The 21,352-nt window shown below is 37.1% G+C and overlaps 1 protein-coding gene across 1 annotated transcript in view; it reads right to left on the minus strand.

The window, feature by feature from the left end:
* The window catches only part of RALGAPA2 (Ral GTPase activating protein catalytic alpha subunit 2), a 321,348-nt gene that overhangs the window by 184,438 nt on the left and 115,558 nt on the right, over positions 1–21,352 (minus strand). The window contains exons 17-20 of the mRNA XM_025399680.1: positions 16,968–17,105; positions 15,074–15,171; positions 10,691–10,781; positions 8,869–9,045 (exon numbers count right to left, since the gene is read on the minus strand). Coding sequence (XP_025255465.1) covers positions 8,869–9,045; positions 10,691–10,781; positions 15,074–15,171; positions 16,968–17,105 — 504 coding nt within the window. The remainder of the gene's footprint in view (positions 1–8,868; positions 9,046–10,690; positions 10,782–15,073; positions 15,172–16,967; positions 17,106–21,352) is intronic.

Raw genomic sequence — 21,352 nt, forward strand, 5'->3', positions numbered from 1 at the left:
TAAAGGCTAGGGGAGACTGATTTGAATAAGTCTCCAGCTTCCTAAAATCATAAGCCTTTACATTTTTAGAGTAAATGGAAAAGCAGCCAAAGACACATAGGCACCAGTTAAAGAATGATGTATTATAACAAAAAAATTGTATTTCATAGTATGTATGTAATAATCAACAGAGGCAAGCATTTTAACTGCACATTGTATTTTCTCACTCTTCATCCTTTTGACTTCCTTGCAGCATTTAACGCTTCTTCCTCAGGCCCTTTTTCCACAATTCTGTATCTATTTGCTTCCATGGCCAAGCACATTCCTCTAATCTCCCGCAGCTCAGTTTTTAAATTCTGGTTTCCACATCTCCAACCTGCAGCCTCTGCACAAAGTTCAGTCTCTGTTCTCACATGTCATAGCCTCAGCCCCCATGTGTTCTCTCCCTTTTCTCCACTGGCATGGTACTTGAGTAGGCCACCAAAGACTTCCATGTTGTTTAATGCAGTGCTCAATGTCCAGTCCTCAGTAGCATTTGATTCAGGTAATCATGTCTGCTTTCTGAAACGCTTCAACCATTTGACCCCCAGGTATGACTCTCACCTGGTCTTCTTCTTTTGCTGGTGCTTCTTCATCTCATGGACTGCGGACACTGAAGGGCCCTGGAGCTGTTGTCTTCTCTATGTATACTAATGCCCTTCTTAATCTCATACAGACTTACTGCCATACATATTTCAATGCCCTCCATATACTCACAGCTCTACATGCCCACTTCTGGCCTGGATTTCTTTCCTCAAGTTTAAACTCATTTCTCCACCAACATATTTGACAGCTCTACATGCTCAGGACCGAATAGAAGCAGAGTCCATAAGCAGGCATGGTCTTCGGTCAGTTTCACTGCGTTCCTGAAGAACCTCAGATATATGTATGTTGAGTTTTTTTTTTTTTTTCCTGGAATTCGAAAGACTCTCTCCTGCTCAAAGAGTATGTAAACTCTCCTTTAAACCCTCTGTTTTCAAGACAGCATCTCTGCACTCAGACGTGTTGATGACTCCAAGCCACAACCCCCACCCCCGCAAATTTACTTGTACCATCTTCTAGGGTGAAAAAGCAGTGGCCCATGGCAACAGAGCTCTAACTAATTCTTAAACAGACTTACAGTCTTTCTGTTTTCAGCCCCATCATCACTTCCTACTTCTGTAGCTACCTGGTATGGGAAATTTTCTAACCCTTTCAGAGAACCCGCATTAATTTAAGTCAGGTTGTTTCTTGGCTTTCCCTACTACTGACACAGGATTTAATATTCTCAGGTCTGCCAATTCATTTACCACAGGCCACCTGTTCTGTAACTTCAAGAAGTTGGTTGCTACTGTCTTTCTCCTGCCATCTTTGCCCTTGTGGATTTATGTCTTATTTAATATAAATCCTTTCAATGTGGCTTAGGTAGGGTTTGGAGAATAAGTGGGGTTATTTGTGTTTGTTCACTCTACTGTCTTTAATAATATGCATTATTACAATTTGTAATGTCTTTGTTACGCATTCCTCTTGCTTATTTTTAAAAGCCACTTATTTTATAATTTTTGTTGGCTTTAATGCATTTACTTTATATTTGGTAATTTTTCCCTGAATTAGTTTTTTTAAAATAAAATTTATTTTTTTATTTTTTTATTTTTTATTTTTTTATTTTTTGAGACGGAGTCTCGCTCTGTCACCCAGGCTGGAGTGCAGTGGCCGGATCTCAGCTCACTGCAAGCTCCGCATCCCGGGTTTACGCCATTCTCCCGCCTCAGCCTCCTGAGTAGCTGGGACTACAGGCGCCCGCCACTACGCCCGGCCAGTTTTTTGTATTTTTTTAGTAGAGATGGGGTTTCACCGTGTTAGCCAGGATGGTCTCGATCTCCTGACCTCGTGATCCGCCCGTCTCGGCCTCCCAAAGTGCTGGGAATACAGGCTTGAGCCACCGTGCCCGGCCAAATAAAATTTATTTTTTAAGACAATTTTGGATTTATAAAAAATTGTGACAATACTACAGAGTTCCCATATACTCCATATCTAATTTCTCCACTATTAACATCTTATATTCAAATGGAATATTTATTACAACAAACCAATACTAAAAGATGATTATAAAGTCTACACTTCATTGAGATTTCCTTAGTTTTTATGTAATTCTTTTTTCTGTTCCAGGATCTCATCCAGGATATCACATAACAAATAGCTGTCATGTCTCCACAGCCTCCTTTCAACTGTGAGTTTTCTTAAAACTTTCTTTGTATTTGATAACCTTCATGGTTTTAAGGAGTACTGCTTTATAGACTGTTCCTCAGTTGGGATCTATTGGATATCTTTCTCATAGGCTTTTCTTTTGCATTCCTGGAATGAACTTCTCTTAGCCCTGATGTATGATATTTTTCCAATATTCTTCAATCTCATTTGTTAATGCCTTATTTTGAATTTTTTGCTTATATGTTTATAAGTGAGATGGTCTCTAATTATGTTTTTTTCATACTGACCTTGTCCGGTGTGTTACCAAGGTAACACAAGGTAGATAACAGAAGTGAGTTTCTTTCTCTTTCTATTGAATGGGACGAAAAAGATAGTTTCTCTTTTACATGAAGGTTTAGTAAAGCTAGAAATTATCCTTTATTTTTATAGATCTATTTGAATAGCATACTGTATTATTTTTAAAATTTATATTGGTTTTGTAGTTGTTCCCTTTTCACCTCCAACATTTTTTTCTTGATCAATCTTGCCTGTTTGTCTATTTTATTATTGTTTTTAAAGAACAATTTTTAGTTGTCTTCTATTGTTTATTTGCTTTCTAGTACACGCATGTATGCTCTCAGCTTTATTGGTTCCTTTTTATTAACATCTATGTTATTCTGTTATTCTCCTAATTTTTGAACATAACACATTGTTAATTTATTAAGATAATTATTCCCAAAGTTCTCTTCTTCACCCCATACAAATAAAGCCAGGCTGATTTCTAGGCAATTATCAGCCCCCACTGAGTGTCATCTTGAGTGTATATGTTGTTGGCATTTTTAAGGCCTAATCAAAGAAACCGAAGCACAATCTCTGAATCTGAGGAATTCAAGTAGAGGAATGACAAGGACAACAACAGGCAAGAAAAAAATGAATCTGAAAAGGAGCCAGGGCAGGTCCAAAAACGGCTGCTCACTATAATAAGCTATGTTTATTAAATTAGCGATGGAAAGATCCCAAGACACGAAAACAAAAGATGTAATAACGATGGCACATGGTGTCATGGAAAGGCCTTCCCAAACACAGAGGCACTGTTCCTTCTTAGAGGAAAACATATCTGTAGTTCCCACAAGGGTATCATATACTCAACTCAGGAGACACATTAAAATGTGCAGATATATTCCAAACTGGAATTCCTACACACTGTGCCTGAAAGGCAGGGTGCAAAAAGCCTAATTATGGGCCTTCTGGGTTCTCTGACTTTTATAAAACCTCGGAAGAGAGACTCATCATCCTAATTCTGTAAAGTAAATACAATATCAGGAATCTGTTAGTCTGAGAAGGTATGCTGAAGCATCAATAAATGCTTATGAAGCAACATGAGCCCCCAAGTCAACAAGCAGCATAATATGGCATTTATTTTTCTCATAAAGTATGTCATGGCATTTTCAATCCCTTGAGGAGAAAAAAAAGTAAGGGGATTAGATAATTTGCAGCTTTGTTTCATCACTAACCTTCACTCCAAAAATGTAGCTATCCAAAACAGAGATTGGCCCCCAGCATCCCAATCACACTGGAGCTTTGCTTGAGTAACCACTTGCTTGAGTAACCACTCTAAGTACATCATCACCTGCACCTCTTTGCAACCTGCCAACGAATATGCCCTTACTTATGAAAGAATCCCACATAGCAAATCTGCTTAAATACTGCTTTACACTCAGAAAAACTCATGCTTCGATGATAAAATCCTAGGCAACATCCTCCATAAAATTATCAAAGTATGCTGACTTCTTTAGGAGTTTCTGAGATGCCTGTATGACTTTCCTCAGTATTACTATGAACAAAAATGTTAATGAGTTGAAATGTTTTGCCCAAAATTATTCTGCTGGTAGCATAAGTGAGAGAACAGATGCTGACATTTTACATGTAGAGGGTTCCTCAGTGAAGGAGCACTTAATTAAAAATGGGGATTTGGGAGACTTCAGAAAATTTCATGTTCACCCTAAAAATATCCAATATTTAGTTTATTTTATTTTCATTAGCAACCTAGTATGCTAGCCTACTATCTTTTTGTTTTATTACTACTTAATGCTACAACTTAAAATTTTTTTATTAAAGTGAAAACTCTTACAATCATAATCATATCATCTTTCTCCAAACACATAAATAATTTTTACAAAGAGATCTAAAAGTGTAGAACTCTGCAAATATAGAAAGGATTTCAGCCACGAAATAAGTCTCGGTAATAGGCAAAATAAGCATTTATGGCCGAATGGTGATTTTATATGGCTACGATTTTATATAAGCTTGGCACAGTGTTAAAGAAACGTAGCCTCAGTCTCTGAAAACAAATTTTCCTTTTGATTTGAAATCTAAACACAAAAAACAAACTCAAAGGCCTGAGTGAAACAACTTAATTCTAGCACCAGAAAATTCAGGCCTGGCCTGGATGTCAATGATCAAGTGGAGAAGCAGCAAGGTGGCATCCCATTCCCACCAGTGCAGCCTGGCTCTCCTCTCCTTCTTCCTCTCCTTTGCAAGGATGTCCACTGTTCACTGCAAAGATTTTAGAAGGTGAGCTACCAATGCCCCAGTAGCTATCATTATTATTTTTCTTTCTAATATTTCATGACTTCTAAACACATCAAAGTCTGGTGAAAATGCCAAAAATATAGGTGATGACAGAGAATGCTGACAAAGCATTCTTGGAAAAACAATTTTAGTGGCAGGTAACAGGAGATGTAATTCATTTTCACAGCTATAACTAAAAGCAGGAGTGGTAAAAAGATTTCTGTAATGTTTGGATGCAAGACTGTGATAAACACACTAAATAAAAGAGATTTTGAAATTGTCTTATATATTATTTCTAAAAAATTAAAATTTAATTGCTCTTTTCAGCTATATAAAACAGCAGCTTGCAGCTTAAAGTGTATTTGTTCACTGATTCAAGTATTTATTGAATGCTTCTCTCCTGTCCTGCACTATTCCTGGAAGCAAGAATCAGCTGTGCAGACAGCAGATAACAGGCCTCCCCTTCCTGGAGTCTGCATTCCAGTAGAGAAAGACCTTGGAATCTCCCAACTAAACCAAGATGCTGGATAACATTTCTCACCAAACCTTACCTTAAAACTTATCACTGAGCTAACAAGAACATGGAAAGGAAAGAGCAACAAAGTTGGTTTTTTTCCTTTGTGGTTCTGCTAAACCACAGAATTCTTAAAAGTTTATCTGGTAATAGAGTTTTCATTTTGCTGAGGTTGAATTACTGACACTTTTCTTATGGTTAGCTTTTTTTAAAAAAAAAAAAAAATCATAGACCCTTTTCAAAAAGATGTTTTCTTCCAAGTTTTTCAATTTTCCTTTTCACATTTATATATTTTATCCCTCTGAAACTGACTTTGGACATAGTATGAGGTAGGAATTCTATTTCATTTTTTTCCATATGGCTAAGTACCTGTCCCACAGAAATTTGTTGAACAATACATTGTTTCCTTGTCAGCTCTGACAAGCCACATATATCATATATCATGATTCCATGTCTGTGTGCACTCAGTTCTGTATTTTATCTTCTGTTCCATCCATCTATTTGTCTATCTCTATGATTACAACTTTAAGTAAATTTCATAGAATTTATCACATTATCTGTGACTATTAGGATAAATGTTGTGTCTTCTGTCCTTTTTGTAAGCACTTAAAAACTATAGTAGCTTATGACCTATTCATCTTTTTATTTCTCATAGCATCTAAATCAGTATTTTAGACTATAAGCTTATTTGTTAAACAAGGGATGAGGTAAATGACAATACTGATTCTTAGCTGTAGACTCATAAATGTCCCCCTCCCCTGACTATTTCAACAGAACTAAATGTATGTATGTATTAACTATATTTTCTTATTTTCTGTTTTCTCAATGCTCTGGCATTAGGGCCTCACTGATCAGGGAAGCACTGCCACTTCCAGGGTTAGCTAATTCCTAGAGATAGAAGTCTATTCACCAGGCAGCAGGTCTTTCATATTCAAACCTACCAATTCAAAATTCAGACCCTCCAACTACCTCCTTTCTCTAGTTCTCACATACTAGGTCAATATCCTCTGCCCTGTCATCCGAGGACTGGGTGGGTACCAGGCAAGTAGAAATAGTCCGTATGCTCCAGAGCCCACTGAAGTCATTCATACTAGCAATCCTAAATCTGCATACCCTGCCTTGCCTTGCTATTTTCATAGAAATGACACTAAAGGCTGTTGCCCCATTTTGTTCCTTCTGCCTCCTGACTTCCCTGCATGACCCCTGTTTCCAGGATCTGTGAGTAGAAAATTCTTCCTCCATGACAATCACCTCCATATCTGTATGTCTTACCACATATGATTAAAACAAATCCCAGGTAAACTTTAAGACAATGCACAGTAAATTTAGCTGTTATTTTCAGGAAACATAATTTAAGTGAGAAAGCAAATATAAAAGTAAACTGTTAGTTTGCCAGTGATGAAGCAATTTAAGATTTTGGAGGCAGTTTATTATTCTAAGCATTTGATAACTGATAGGATTATTCAACAAGAAACAAAGATATACTCAAATTGTTTCTCAAAATGTCCTAAAAATCAGGCTCATATGAGTTTTAGTTTGAACATTTATGAAGAAATTGTTCTCTTAAGAACAGAAAGTTAAATTCAGAATTGTGATAATCCTTAAACCTTCTCACATTACAGTTTGTCCTTTTCACAGATGACAAGGTGAACTATTGAACTGCATGTACTGATTCTCTATATTAGTATTTCAAAGAAGAACTAAGTATTTGGAGGAGTTAATCACAACATGGAGTACATCATATAACATTACCTCACAGAGGTTTATTAAATTGAGCTGTCCAATACATAACCTGAAATGGGATCAAAACTAATCTTTCCAAAGAACAGACAAAAGAAGTAATCACCTAATTTTCTTCCCTTTCAATAAAAATAATTAAAACTAGTCCATGTTTAAGTAAATTCAACCTACTGAAGCTTCAGTTTTGCCTCCTATGGTATCACGATGATGAGTTTCTCTTGGATAATCTGTAAGGATTCTCAAGTAGGTAAAAGGGGTTTACAATAATTTTAATTTTAACAGGAACACAGTGTAAAGGAGTAGACACAGCACTGCATGTTGAGTCAAAACACTTTGAAAGTCAGTTTCATCCCTGGAACTCACACTCCAGCTTGATAACAATTTCCCTGGGTCTCAATTTCCCCATCTCTAAAACAGACATGATAAGCTTGGCCTGCTTCCCATACAGAATCAAAGAGAATGCCTCAAAATTCTTTGTAAATGTTAAATCTCGTATCAATGAATAGTATTATTAGTCATTATTAGTCTATAAAGAATTTTATTGAATACCACCTTTGTATGTTACTTTTATGAAGTTTTAATGATATTCTATCAAGAATTTCCCAAATATCAGAGATGTTGGTTAAATTTTACAACACAGTGAAAACTAGTTTGCTTGGTTTGAAAAAAATCCATTTAAGGTAAAATTTTAGCCTTTATGTTAATCATTTAAAAATATATTTTGGAATTTTAATAACTCTCTTTACTTAACATGTTACTTTGTGGTGGTTGTTTTCATACATGGTATCTATGTGTGAACATGAACGTGCAGCTAGAAAAGTCTTGGCTCTGGTCAGCCTTTCCCGCACTGATTCCTCAGAGCACGAGTCTCTCCTAACACTCCATCAAACAAAGCAAAACCAAACCCAGCTCCTCCATGGTCTCCCTGTTCTCATCAGACTGGTCATACAGGTAAGGGAACTTAGCCTTTGAGGTTCACTTACCCAGTGTCACACTGTGTGTGTGTGTGTGTAGCTAAAACTGCAGACTGCTCCACACATACTATTTTGTGCACCTGACTTAGATGTTCACTCATTTATTCTTCCAACAACCTTTATAAAGTAGGGGTTATTATCCCAAATTTAAAGACAAAGAAATAGAAGGACAGAGATTAAATAACTAGCTCAAGGTCACCCAGCAATTCCTCAGAAGTGCCTGGAAGCCGACCCAGAAAGTTTGGCTCTGAAGTCAAACAATCTGAGATTTAAAAAGTTGCAAAAAATACAGAGTATGAAGTCATTATTTTTAAAGTTTAGAAACAAAACCTAATGATATATTGCTTGACACGCATGGTAACACTATAAAGAAATCAAGGAAATTATTATAAAAACAAATTTGGGCTAGGGTCCCAAAATAATGGGAGAAGGGGAGGGACTTGAGAAACACCTCTAGGAGACCTCACTGGCTTGGGTGCCATGCTAGTTTTTAAGCTGGGTAGCAGATTCACTCGTGTTCACTTCATTACTGTCCCTTGTAACTTACATACTGTATATGTTACAACTTACATTTTATGTACCAAATATTTTATTTAAAAATTTTAAAAAATTAATCAATAAGCTATCTAAACTCCTTGACTTATCCTGGATTTACAACATATATGAGTTGGAAAAATCACTCTTCTTTCTAGAGTAGAACAATTCACTTAGGGATAAAGGCTTAACACGAATACCACCACTTCCTCCTACGGTGGACAGTGGTCAGGAGCATGGCACACTTCCTCCTACAACTGTTTCAGAACCCTCTGTATACAGGACTCCAAGGATTCACAACTGATCTCCTAGCTGTTTGCACTACTGCCTCTTTTCCAAAATGCAATTCACCTGTTAAATTCGAAGCATCAGTGGGACTCAGTTGTAACCAATGACGAGCATCCGCATCAGCCACAACATCTGTGGGAGTATTCAGCTCTGGGTCTTCCTCACAGGTCTGCCATGGGCCCATGGACAGCTCCGCCTCATTGATACAGCCCAGAGCTGTGTCACTGTTGGTACTTTCACCTGGTACAACGGAAGAACCAAAGTTTAAGATAAAAAGTAGCTGAAAATCAGAATGTTCACAATTACTCATATGAAAGTAACCAAACAGCAGACACAGCAGGAATCATTCAGGTTCTTTGGCAGAACCTGTAGAACTTGAGTGGAGCTCATAAAGTGCCCATGTGGTCAAGAAAATTAATCTTTCAAATACAGGAGATAAATATCTATTATGAATACGACTATGTATCATTCAAGTGGTCAAGTGGCACTCTTCAATGTGTCTTCACTCAGTGCCCCCATACCCAAACTACACCAAGTCCTACAGTGTTCTGGGACTTACAAAATGAAGGTGGGTGGAGGAAGAAGATAATAACTAATCCACCACAAATGCAAGCTTACTCTACTGGGTAGAAGAGTCTAAAGATGCTGTATGCTCCAAGCCTGATGGGTAGACGTAGACCTAGGGTGATTCATTCAGGGTCATTTGGGGATAGAGTGTCCCAATACAACAGATTTTTCTAGAACAGAAATTCTCCCCTTTAAACATTAATAAGTTCTAATTTGTCATAATATAATAAGGCTGGGCTATGAAGACGTATAGAACTATTTTGTCTGACATAAAATGAACCTAGACAGTTCTGCTTCTCAAAGTCTCCTGTCTACTTCATAACAACTTTATGCAGCTACATGTCTGTCTGCTCACCCTTATGGCTGCTCTCTGTATCTGCTCCTAATAGTCCCTTACCCTTGCTGTTTCTAATCTGCTGTCCTCTATTTACCCACAAAGAACTGAAAGTTGTCTCAGTAACCAGGTGACCAATGGTGGGTACCAAACTTCATCTCCCAAAGGGCTCTAAGCCAGCAGGGTGAAGGTGGAACTCCTCTGCACCCATCAAGAACTGTTCTGAACTTGAGACGGTGTTTACTATGCTACTCTGGCACTTGACTTCAGGAAAGCGGAGTACTAAGGCTGTGTTTTACAGTATATGATAATACGTCTCAGGATTCCAACCTCATTTCATTTCAAAGTATTTATCCCATTAACTTCAATGTACTTCTGATGCTTTTTGCTTCTAGCCTCTGGGAACTTTCTGGGGAAGATAATTTTTCTCTCTGGTCTATCTGCTCACTCGTGCCATCAGCCTCTGATGTACCACTCTCCTGGAGAAAGGCCCAGGGGTAGAAAGACGGGCCTCTCAAGGTACAGGTGAGTAGAACTGTTTTATTGTATGTATGGATGAACCTTTTGTCAATCCTGGGATTCCAGGAATAAGAAGGTTCCATTTCACAACCATCTCTCTCAAATTGACAAGCTATTACTCAAGTTAGAAGGTAAAAAGTGGGAAGATGGCTTGAACCCAGTCGTTTGAAACCAGCCTGGGCAACATGACGAAACCTCATCTCTATAAAAAAAAAAAAAAAACAGAAAAATTAGCCGAGTGCATTGGCATGTGCCTGTAGTCCCAGCTACTTAGGAAGCTTGGGTGGGAGGATCACCTGAGCCTGGGGAGGTTAAGGCTCCAGTGAGCCATGATTGTGCCAGAGCACTCCAGCCTGGGCTAGAGTGAGACTGTGTCTCTAATAATAATAATAATAATAAAACGTAAAAAGAAAATAGAACATATCAACTCTATAGTCAGAGGAACAGACATTTCCTGGAACTTACTCTTCTGTCTTTCCCTACATTTTCCTTGTGTCTGCTGCAAATCATCTTTCAAATCCAATTCAGCAGGGCTGCTGCTTCTTCGAACTAAAATCTTCAGACAAAAAGAAATATTGCACTTACTACAGGAAAGTTTTCATTTTTATAACACTTAAGTTTCTAGCCCAAATTTCTAAAGAAAAAGAAATGAACAATAATAATAGCTAAATAAATTGATGTTTTCCATTTGAAGGATATATTTGCACAAATTACTATATTTAACTTTATGTTACTCAAGATCTGAAACTTTTATTTATATCCTCTACTTTGTCAACTTACATCCAATTAAACTGATCTAAGAAGGAATGCCAAATTATATGCAAGAGATTTCTTTTAAAGTTCTATTTGTTCTTCTGGTCAACCACACATATATAGTGAACAGAATGCTCTAGGAAGGCATTAAGTTATGCACACAAATGGTAAGTGTGCTGGTAGGCAAGGCACAAACTCCATCCAGAGTTCCAAAGGTTCATTCAGTGTCTTCCTAGTTAAGTGTGCCACAAACTCTCCTGAGCATTGCTTAACCTTGTATTAAACTCACAGGATTAAAAAAAATCAGGAGGCAATCTGCATCCTCTAAAAACTTGTAATTTGCTTGGAGAGACAAAACATATACAAATTACACAAAATAATTATAATGTATACAAGCAAAATATGCAAATAAACGGTCTCTGAAAGGTATACAGAATAAACTGTTGCCTTAATTGGCTCAGTTTTATAGGAGAGCTGTTCAAGATGGCAATGGACATGAAGTGGTAGAGGGAAGACAGAAGAGGATTCAAGGCAGGAAGTACTGGGTGGTAATCAGCAAGTTCTATGTACAGGAAGAGATGCTGGTTATACCAGGCCATGCAGAGAAGCCCGGTGAAGAAGGACAAAAATAAGAAGAAATGCAGACCTTCTAAAAAGACACAGCTGCCTGTGGGCCTTGAACCTTAGGTTTAAGGGGGGAACAAGATGTAGAGTTAAAAAAAGGAATGCACCACAAATGTTGACCATGGCAAAACTGGAAAAAAAATTAAAAGAAAAAACAACTATTAAGCTAAAAAAAAGAAGCAGGCCATGAATAAAATATTTAGAAGATTTAGAGGATTAACACTATATGAAAAAATTATTATACAGCCTTAAAGAAGAATGATATACATCTAGTGTGTATATCTAGAAGGTATATCTAGAGGGTATATGTATCTAGTGATATATATCTAGAGGGTATATATATCCTCTAGCCATAGAAACAGATCCTACATAAAACTTTAGTTGCAATTTGGGGCTCAAAGGAAGTAAAAGAAACTTCCAAGAAATCTACCTTCAACCCTTAAAAGTGAGCAGAAACCAGGGCAGTGAAATGTGGCTACTGCAAGGGTAAATCCAATAGTACCACTGCCAGTGGCAAGAGGACCAAGACTCCAGGATTAAAGTAGCACTCCCCATGTGGTGTAAGAAACAAATGCAAACATGCTGTTGAAATGTCATCAATTTAGAAATCCACATTTTCTGCAGATTAAGATCAGCCAGCTAGGAACTCATAATAAATCATCATCAAACACTACAGAAAATAAATCACCATGTATAAGAGTCTCAGAAACAACAAATATCAGGTTTAGATCCCCCAAGGATTTCAGAAAATCAGATAAAAAATTCAGAATTGCAACTTGTAAACATTTTAAAGGGATAAAAGTTGGGAATCACAAAAACGAGCAAGCAACAAAAGATTATTAGAAATTACAAGATACGCTTGAAAAGTACAAACATGAACTGTCAGAAACAAAAGGCATAACTGCTCAACTAAAAAACTCAAGGGAAGTATTAAACAACAGAGTAAAGATACAGTTACTGAACTGATGAAAGACAGAGCTGATAAAATTATCCAGAAAACACTGAGCCAATGAGAATGGAAAATATAAAAATCATTTAAGAGACGAGGAAGACAGAATGGGAAAGTCTAATATATTTCCACCCAGAATTCCAGAAGGAAAGCAAAGAGAGAATATAAAAGAGGCAATATTTGCATTTCTTTTTTTTTTTTTAACCCCAGCGTCCCATGTAACAGGTGGAGATACCACTGAACCAATGAGGAAAAAATGAGACAATATATGCAGAAATGTTACCAAGAATTTTCCAGAAATGACAGAAGACGAGCACTTGCAGACGCATGGCACACACCATATACCAAAAAGAACAAATAGATGAACCCAAAAGATTCCTGCACCTGAATATACTATAGTGAAATGGAAGGAAAAGGACAAACAAATAAACAAAACAGCAAGGAACAATAACTAGACAGGACCGGATGGACAGAAGACTTCTCAGCAACAATGAAAGACAAAAGATTATAGAAAAAAAACTTCCGTTAGAAGGAAAAGGGAGACAGAGGTGGGAAAACTACATTAACTGAGATGTTGTGCTGTCTGAAAGACAAAGTAACCAAGAATCAAGATAAACACCAAAAGGAGGCCTTACATATCTTGGAAATACCATATATGAAAGAGAGGTGGCATTTCAGATCAATAAAGAAAAATGAATTCAATAAATAGGACCTGACACAAGTAGTTATCTATGCAGGAAAAAAATGAAATTGGATCCCTACCTCCCTCCATAAACAGGAATCAATTCCAAATGGATAAAAGACTTAAATTTGTAAAGCAAACCTGAAACATTTACAAATATAAGGTAATATTTTTATTCCTGTCTAGTTGAGACTTTTAAAAAATTCCGTAAGACTCCAACAATAAAAATGATAATAGAGAGTATCAAAATGAAGAACTTCTGTTCATCAAAAGATACCATAAAGTAAAAATATAAACCATATATTGGAAGAAGATATTTGCTACAAACATAAACAAAATAGGATCAGTACTCAGATCGTACAAAGAACTAGTAAATATAAATAAAGAGAAAAAGACAAACAATAGAAAAACAACCAAAGACATCAGTAGGCATTTCATAGATGAAACAAAAATGGCCAATAAACACATAGGAAGATTTTTAACCTTATTAGTAGTCTAAGAAACGCAAAATAAGACATCTTATTTTCACCCAGTTGACCAATAAAAATGAAAAAATCTGATAATAGAACGTGTTGGCAAGAATGCAGATCAATGGTGGCTCTACACAATGCTGGCTAAAATATAAGTGATGCAACCACTTTAGAGAACAGGGGTTATCTTATAAAGAACATTCTTTTATTATATAATTCATTAATTCTGTTCCTAGATAGCCATCATAGAGAAAACATTAAACATGCAGATACTGAAACACATACAAGAATGTACATGGCTACAGTTTTCACAAAAACAAAAAGCTGGAAACAATCTAAACATCAACCAACAAGAGAATGAAAAAATAAATTGTGGTCTACTTATAGTGGAATACCACATCACAGAAAACTTGAACTATTGCTACATGGTACAACGTGAATAAATCTTAAAAATATGTAACTGAGTAAACAAAGCAACAATACTTTATTAAAAAATTCAAAAGTAAGGAAAACTAAAGAATATCCTGTTTAGAGATACATACTTATATAGCAAAACTATAGAGCAAGGCAAGGGGATAATGAACACAAAGCCAAGATAAGGCCACTCTCTGAGGGGAGTCAGCAGAGAGAAGGAACAAGAAAGGAGCGTAGAAGCCAAAATGATCTGAAGCTGATGGTGGGTTTCTGGGTATTTATTTCATTGTTGAAAACAGAATATACAGATGTAAACCAGTACATGCCCTTTTTAAAAATAAAGAAAAAAGAAACTTAACATGGGTTATTGTCCAGTGGGAGGGGAGCAAGGAGAGGCTCTCCCTTTTTTATTGTGTATCTTTCTGTGATGTTTGACTTTTCAAAGAATATATGCTACATTAAAAAAAAAATGAATAGGGGTTATCTACATGAATGAGTTATGGGCTTATGTTTTAATTTTCTTCTTTATACTTTATACATATTTACATAAATGCCATTTTATTTTATATTTTTAAAGAAACCTAACATCTTTGTGAATACTCACTGATTCTAGTAACTCATGTCAGGTGGAGGCTACCTAAACTGGTATCAGGAATGGGGAATCTGAAACACAGGTTTAGCAGGCAAAGGTAACTGCTTAAAAATATATAGTGCCATACACAGACCAGCTGTTGAACTCCATTTTCATGTTAATTTTTTTCCTATTTTTGTAATGTGACTGTAATTTTACATAGAAAGCAAGCAAAATCTTAAAAGATCTCAACATCATTTGAGCCTATAAACTGTCTAAACAGAAAAAGTATTTTAATTATCACTGCCACCAATAAATTTACTTACTGAGCACTAATTAATGTTTATTTTTAATGAGAAATTGAAATGGTTTGAAAATATCTTACTGTTATTCCTTCATGTTCTCTCTTCACATGTCCTTTATTCTCTTGAATAGGCTGAGGCTCTGAAGAACTCAAATTCTGTGTGTTTTCTGCCTTTTGACCTAGAAATGGTGGGGCAGGGGGGTAGCGGAAATAGGTAGAAGGAATGTTTCAGATAATAAAACTGGAAAATGATTTTATATATAGGTAACTATTAAATTTAAACATTCTAAGATATGTAAAAACAGGAATTAAGGGCCTGGCAAAACAGCAGCCTATGGGTCAAGCCCATACTTTAGACCTGGTCTCTGGCCCACAGAGAGCTATGAAGAGAGTGGATTGATTACTGTTCACTGTGGCCAACAGGTTCACTTAGTGCATTTATGTGTGCACAGGGAAGGGCAACAAAACCCTTTCTGGGGTCTTGGGGAAGGTATCTCAGAGAAAAGGTGCCTGTGTTGGCCAGATGAACCAACAGGAAGAAGAGAGCAGTAAGGTGTCTCAGTATTGCTTGAGAATAAAGATTGACGAGAGCACAAATAACCAGTTTCAGTAATAAAAAACGGAATATCACCACACAGCCTGAAAACACTAAAGCTGATCATAAGAGGATTTTATGAATAATCTGGGACAAATAAATTTGAAAAAAAAATGAGTAAGTTTCTAGAAAAACATAATTTATCAAAGTCAAAACAAGAAAAGGAAAATCTAAATCGTCCTATAACTATTTTAACTTTTAAAATTTAACTTAACATATAAAAATTGTATTAATGTAATGTGTATAACATGTTGTTTTGAAATGTGTGTATACACTGTGCAATGGCTAAATTAAGCTAATTAATATGTATCACATTCTTTTTTGTGGTGAGAACACTAAAACTACTCAGCAATTTTCAAGAATACAATACACTGTTACAAATTACAGTCACTATATTGTACAACAGATCTCTTGAACTTATTCCTACTCCATAATTGAAATTTTCTTAAAATTTAAATGATAATTTAAAACATTCCTACAAGAAAAATCCAGGCAACTGGTAGTTTCTACCAAATATGTACGAAAAAAAAATAATAGTCTTATATAAAACCTTTCAAAAACCTTTCAGATAATACATTTTCTGAAGCTTTTTCTGTATTTTCTTATTTCCAGAGGATTTCTAAGAGAGAATAATTCTCTACTCATCTGATGAGACTAGCATGACCTTGACATTAAAAGATATGAGATAACTTGTTGATATGTAGGGTTGATTTCTTAATTAATTCATGACACCAAAACAAAGTAACTATGTCCACTAGACACACTTTAAGCACACACTTTCACTGACAAATCTATCATCCACTGTTTACAGGTCAAACCATCTGTCTCCTTGCTTTCCACACCCTGTTGTTGCTGCAAGTTGTTGGTGAAACCGTGTAGATTAATGCTATTAAAAGTTATTATTTTCAACCTCAGCAGAGTCGGTAAGCTGCTAATAAACTTTTTCACAAGTCTGGTCAGCTTTCCATTCTCATTTTCAACTTTAACGGCTCTTCTCACAGCCCTTTCCCTACGTCCCTGCCCCCATCCTGCCTCTCTGCCTTCTATAATACCTAATTTGATGCCCTACTTGACTTCATGTTGTAACAGTCTCTGTCTTCCTTCTACTCCGGCCACTTGGACTCCTGTCTAGTCCTCAAACATGCCAACCTTTAAAAAAGTGGGTATATATCTACATACAGATACATACAAATAATTTAGATAAACATGTTTAAATAGTGCAAATATTTCATTGACATAAATCACATCCTTCCAAATTAAAAAGGTAATTCCCTTGAAACAAATATATTTAGAATACATGTACAAAGCAATACTATATGCAGCTTTTATTCCTCTGCCAGAATCTATAGTTCTGTATTAATTACTGAATATACCACGTACCCTGAGAAGAATCTGAGCACAGCGGCTCAGGGATGTCGGAGGTGCTACTGCTCCGAAGGACCTGCTGCTGCTGTCCCACCGTGAGATAGACAGATCCGGCTGCAGATGCATTTTCTGACTGTTGACACTCCTCTACTTCTGTTAGCATTAACACAAAACATGCAAGGTTACAGTTCAAGATTTTAAAAACACATTCACCACTTAAAACAACCGATTTAAAAAATAAAGTTTCAAATGATTTTCACAAATAATTTATAGTCAGATAATCTGCATTTATACCGTCAAGTTTCCTACACTTACTAACCCCTAATATTCTACTCCAAGAATACATTTTCCACTTAAGTTCTATAAGGTCGTTTATTTTTCAATCAAAGTAAAGGAAAAAAGCCACAATAATAAGTTAAGAACTGTAAAAGTCATTTGGAATTTCAGGGCCAGGCATGCCAAGGAAAGAGAGATCTAGGAGATGCACAGAATGAATAACGTACATTTGAGAAGATCAAAAAACCACACACACATACACACATACACACACACACCCTAAAGGAAGATGAAAGGAAACGTGGAAATTTCTACTGCATTATTCCTTTTTAACAGGTAAGTGCCCAACTGTCCAAAATAAAATGCTATAGTGATATAATGGCTTATTTCATCAAATGCAATGTTGAATTATTCTCTAAAGTACAGAATGATCCACAGGTATTTGTAGAAAAACAATATGTAAGAGACATAAAATAGAAAACCATAGCTGGGTAGGGACCACAGGATAATCTCAGTATTATTACAAGCTATATTCCCCTAGAGAATGAGTTTCCCCTAGAGAATGAGTTCCCCCCAGCTCATTTCTAAACTGCACAGTACACTTTAATCTCTAAAGACCACCCAAGGCACTGGAATTATCACCCCACCCTCTCTGCCTAGAGTCACAGCTTCAGGGTTGCACCACCTTTTACATAGGTTGTTGTAACAGTCTGCTAACTAATCACTAATCACTGTCCCCCTCTTCTTACCACCTTCATATTTATCCTCTACATGGTCCCTCTAAAATAAAGATCTGGCTGTGCCACTCCTCTTAAAACCCAACAAAGCCCTCTCTTATTAGAGAGTTGTCAAACATGCTAGTCAGGGTGAATATGGGCTTTCCTTGATCTCACAGGACATACTGATCCGCTTGCAAAGTACTCTAGCTCACTTTAGTCTCCAGTAGTACTAACCCAGTTGGCACCTGCTACTACTCTCTTCTTCCTGCTGTTCACTCCCCTATGATAAAGGCAAACCTGCTCCCTCATCCCTCCTTGCCGTGCTGCCCTGGGAATATCCCCTACAGGACTTGCTCCCTGGCCCTGCATGTAAGCCCCATAGCTCTGTTTCTCACTAGATTCCACACTCACTGACGTGGTCATAAAAGTTTACACCCACATAACTAGAATAAAGTCTTTTCCAAAATTTCATCTGCTCATTACTACTACTAAGAAGAGAATGATCAAAACTCATCCTGTATTATCTTAACTGGCTGGGTCACCTGGTTTGTCACCTGAAATGGAAACTCACTGCCAATTGGCCACCCTCTGTATAATCCTTTAATCTAAGTCATAAGGCAAACTGATGGCTCATCTTAAACAAGAAGTATGTAGGAAGATTCTAAATTTAATACAGACAATTTCAACAAAGGGTTTCTGTTTTATTGTTTCTATCCAAATGAAAATGCATTTTATAGTATGTTGATATGGTTACAAGACCTCAAAACTATGAAATTTGTGTGATCCTTCACTTACAAAAATTTATCAATTTACTTTTTTTTTTAAAGACAGTGCCTTGCTCTGTTGCCAGGCTAGAGTGCAGTGGTGTGATCACAGCTCACTGCACACTGGACCTCCCCTGGCTCAACTGATCCTCATACCTCACCCTCCTGAATACCTGGGAGTTCAGGTGCATGCCACTATACCCAAAAAATTTTTGTCTTTTCAGAGACGGGGTTTTGCCATGTTGCCTAGGCTGGTCTCAAGCAGTCTACCCACCTCAGCCTTCCAAAGTGCTGGGATTACAGGCATAGGCCATGGTGCCCAGCCCATAGTCTAACTTGAGATGCTGGTGGGAAACTGTGTTTGGAGTACAAGCAAAGATAGGCTAACGTAGCAAGAAAAGACAGATACGTTAAAGCCTCATGTTTCCCAGGTTGTCTTTGCCTTCCTCTTCTTTTGAACAGCCAAGTACTGTTCATTTTTCTATAGAGAAACACAAAGCGTATGTGCAAATTTTTAATCTACCTACACATCCCAAAGTATAGACTACGTCCTTCTCACAGATCTATTTCTAGCCTCTTCAGCCTTCAGCAACAGAAGGCAAATAACACCATAGGGGCAGCCCTTCCGGCTGTCTTCTCTAATTGTTTATTCTAATTATGCAGGATGTCGAAACCTTCTGGGAAGAGTTTATATTTGTTAATGAATCTACTGGTTAATCCAGTATCAGTAGGGGGAGCCCAAGAGCTTCCTAACTTTCTAAAATATAATTGGCAAATGCCATTTTTTATGGATAGTGGGAAGAGTTAGTCTCTGAAGCCTGATGCCAAAAACGGATAGATGTTGGTTTCTGGGCTATGAGCAGGAGCAAATAAGGGCTGAGCCAACACTGGCAGCATCTGCCTAAAGATAAAGAACATCGCCATCTGGTGGGATGAAATATAGCCACAGCACCATTGCTTCCAAATTAGAGTGTCCCCACTGGTCCTCAACGCAGCAGACGGATGAAGAGCCTGCCACCACCAGCTGGTCTGCCTTCCCAACAGGCTGGCCTAGTGCAGCTTTTAAGGCTTTGTTTTTATAAAACTGTCAGGAGGGACTTATCAGATGGAGAAAGTCCAAGCCTTTAGGAATAGCAGTCAGTGGCAGGGCGGGAGCACTCCTGATTGAGTGGGAAGGAAGGGGAGAGCCATGATGCTTCAGTATGCTGTTGTGTTGTAGGTGCCCTGAGCTACTCCTGTAGTTGACTATAAATTGAGACGCTGTAAAAAGAGAGTCTTCAATTCTCCTTATCCCACAATTTAAACCCAATTTCCTGATTTGTAATGGTATATTTATTGGGATTTTCTCATACTTTATATTAAATACATGTTTTGTATAAATGAACACATGAATGACAGAAACATTTTCTTTATACTATTTTTCCTTTTTAAATAGTTCTTGGGCTCCCTCTGCTGGCATTTTATTTAAGAAAGAGCAATTTATGTTAAAGCTGCTCTCATTCTATGGGGTCAGCTGTTAGCAGTTGCTCTTTCATAACGAATGAAAATCATTTTAACAGTGATATGCAAATACCAAAAGACAGGATTATCTGATACTTAAAATAGAGAAAGAATGTTATCAGTTACATTAAAATTACATAATAAATCCTAGATCTATTTTTGAATGTCACGTAATTTGTTTAAATCACTTCAAAGAGCTAAGTTCTATCTCAGATTCACCAAATAAGGTACTCTCTCTAAAGCCTAGCTAGTCCCAACTGCCCAGATTTTAAAAGCACTAACTTTCTCATCTCTTGACAGTGTAAGTTACACAATACCATTACTAAACTTTTTTTTTTTTTTTGAGATGGAGTCTCGCTCTGTCGCCCAGGCTGGAGTGCAGCGGCGTGATCTCAGCTCACTGCAAGCTCCGTCTCCTGAGTTCATAGCATTCTCCTGCCTCAGCCTCCCGAGCAGCTGGGACTACAGGCACATGCCCGGCTAATTTTTTGTATTTTTAGTAGAGATGGGGTTTCACCATGTTAGCCAAGATGGTCTCGATCTCCTGACCTCATGATCCGCCTGCCTGGGCCTCCCAAAGTGTTGGGATTACAGGCATGAGCCACTGCGCCCGGCCTAAACTATCACTTTCTAAAGTTCCATTCAAATCACCTGAAAACGATCAAATAAGGATTACTAAATTTCAGGTTTTTTTCACTGAGAAAGGCAGTGCGATCAAATTAAATTAAGTGTGTAAGCTCTTCAGTAACTTCTATTTTTTTCCAGATCTCTAACTATTTTTCATAGCAATTTCACTCACTTTTTAAGGCTTCATTAATCAGTCTTACATTCAGTAAGTGCAGTGAGGCTCATTCTTCAATAACCAAAATTCTGAGTTCCATTTATCCCTTGTACAAGGTTGCATAAGCAAAATAAATATCATTTCCTAATTTTGAAAACACCATGAATGATACCAATCTGATCCTATAAAAAGCACAGGAAATGCATATCATCTCAGCATCTTGAAGCTTCCCACAAGATCAAACTTCCCATGGGTAAATCAGACCAGGTCCTGACAACAAAGCACTTCCTAGAAGCACACAAACCAGATGCAGAAGGAGCGAGGCAAGGTTTGCCATACCATTCCAGTATGTTTTATTAG

This window comes from Theropithecus gelada, chromosome 10, assembly GCF_003255815.1.
Source record: "Theropithecus gelada isolate Dixy chromosome 10, Tgel_1.0, whole genome shotgun sequence".
Lineage (NCBI taxonomy): Eukaryota > Metazoa > Chordata > Mammalia > Primates > Cercopithecidae > Theropithecus > Theropithecus gelada.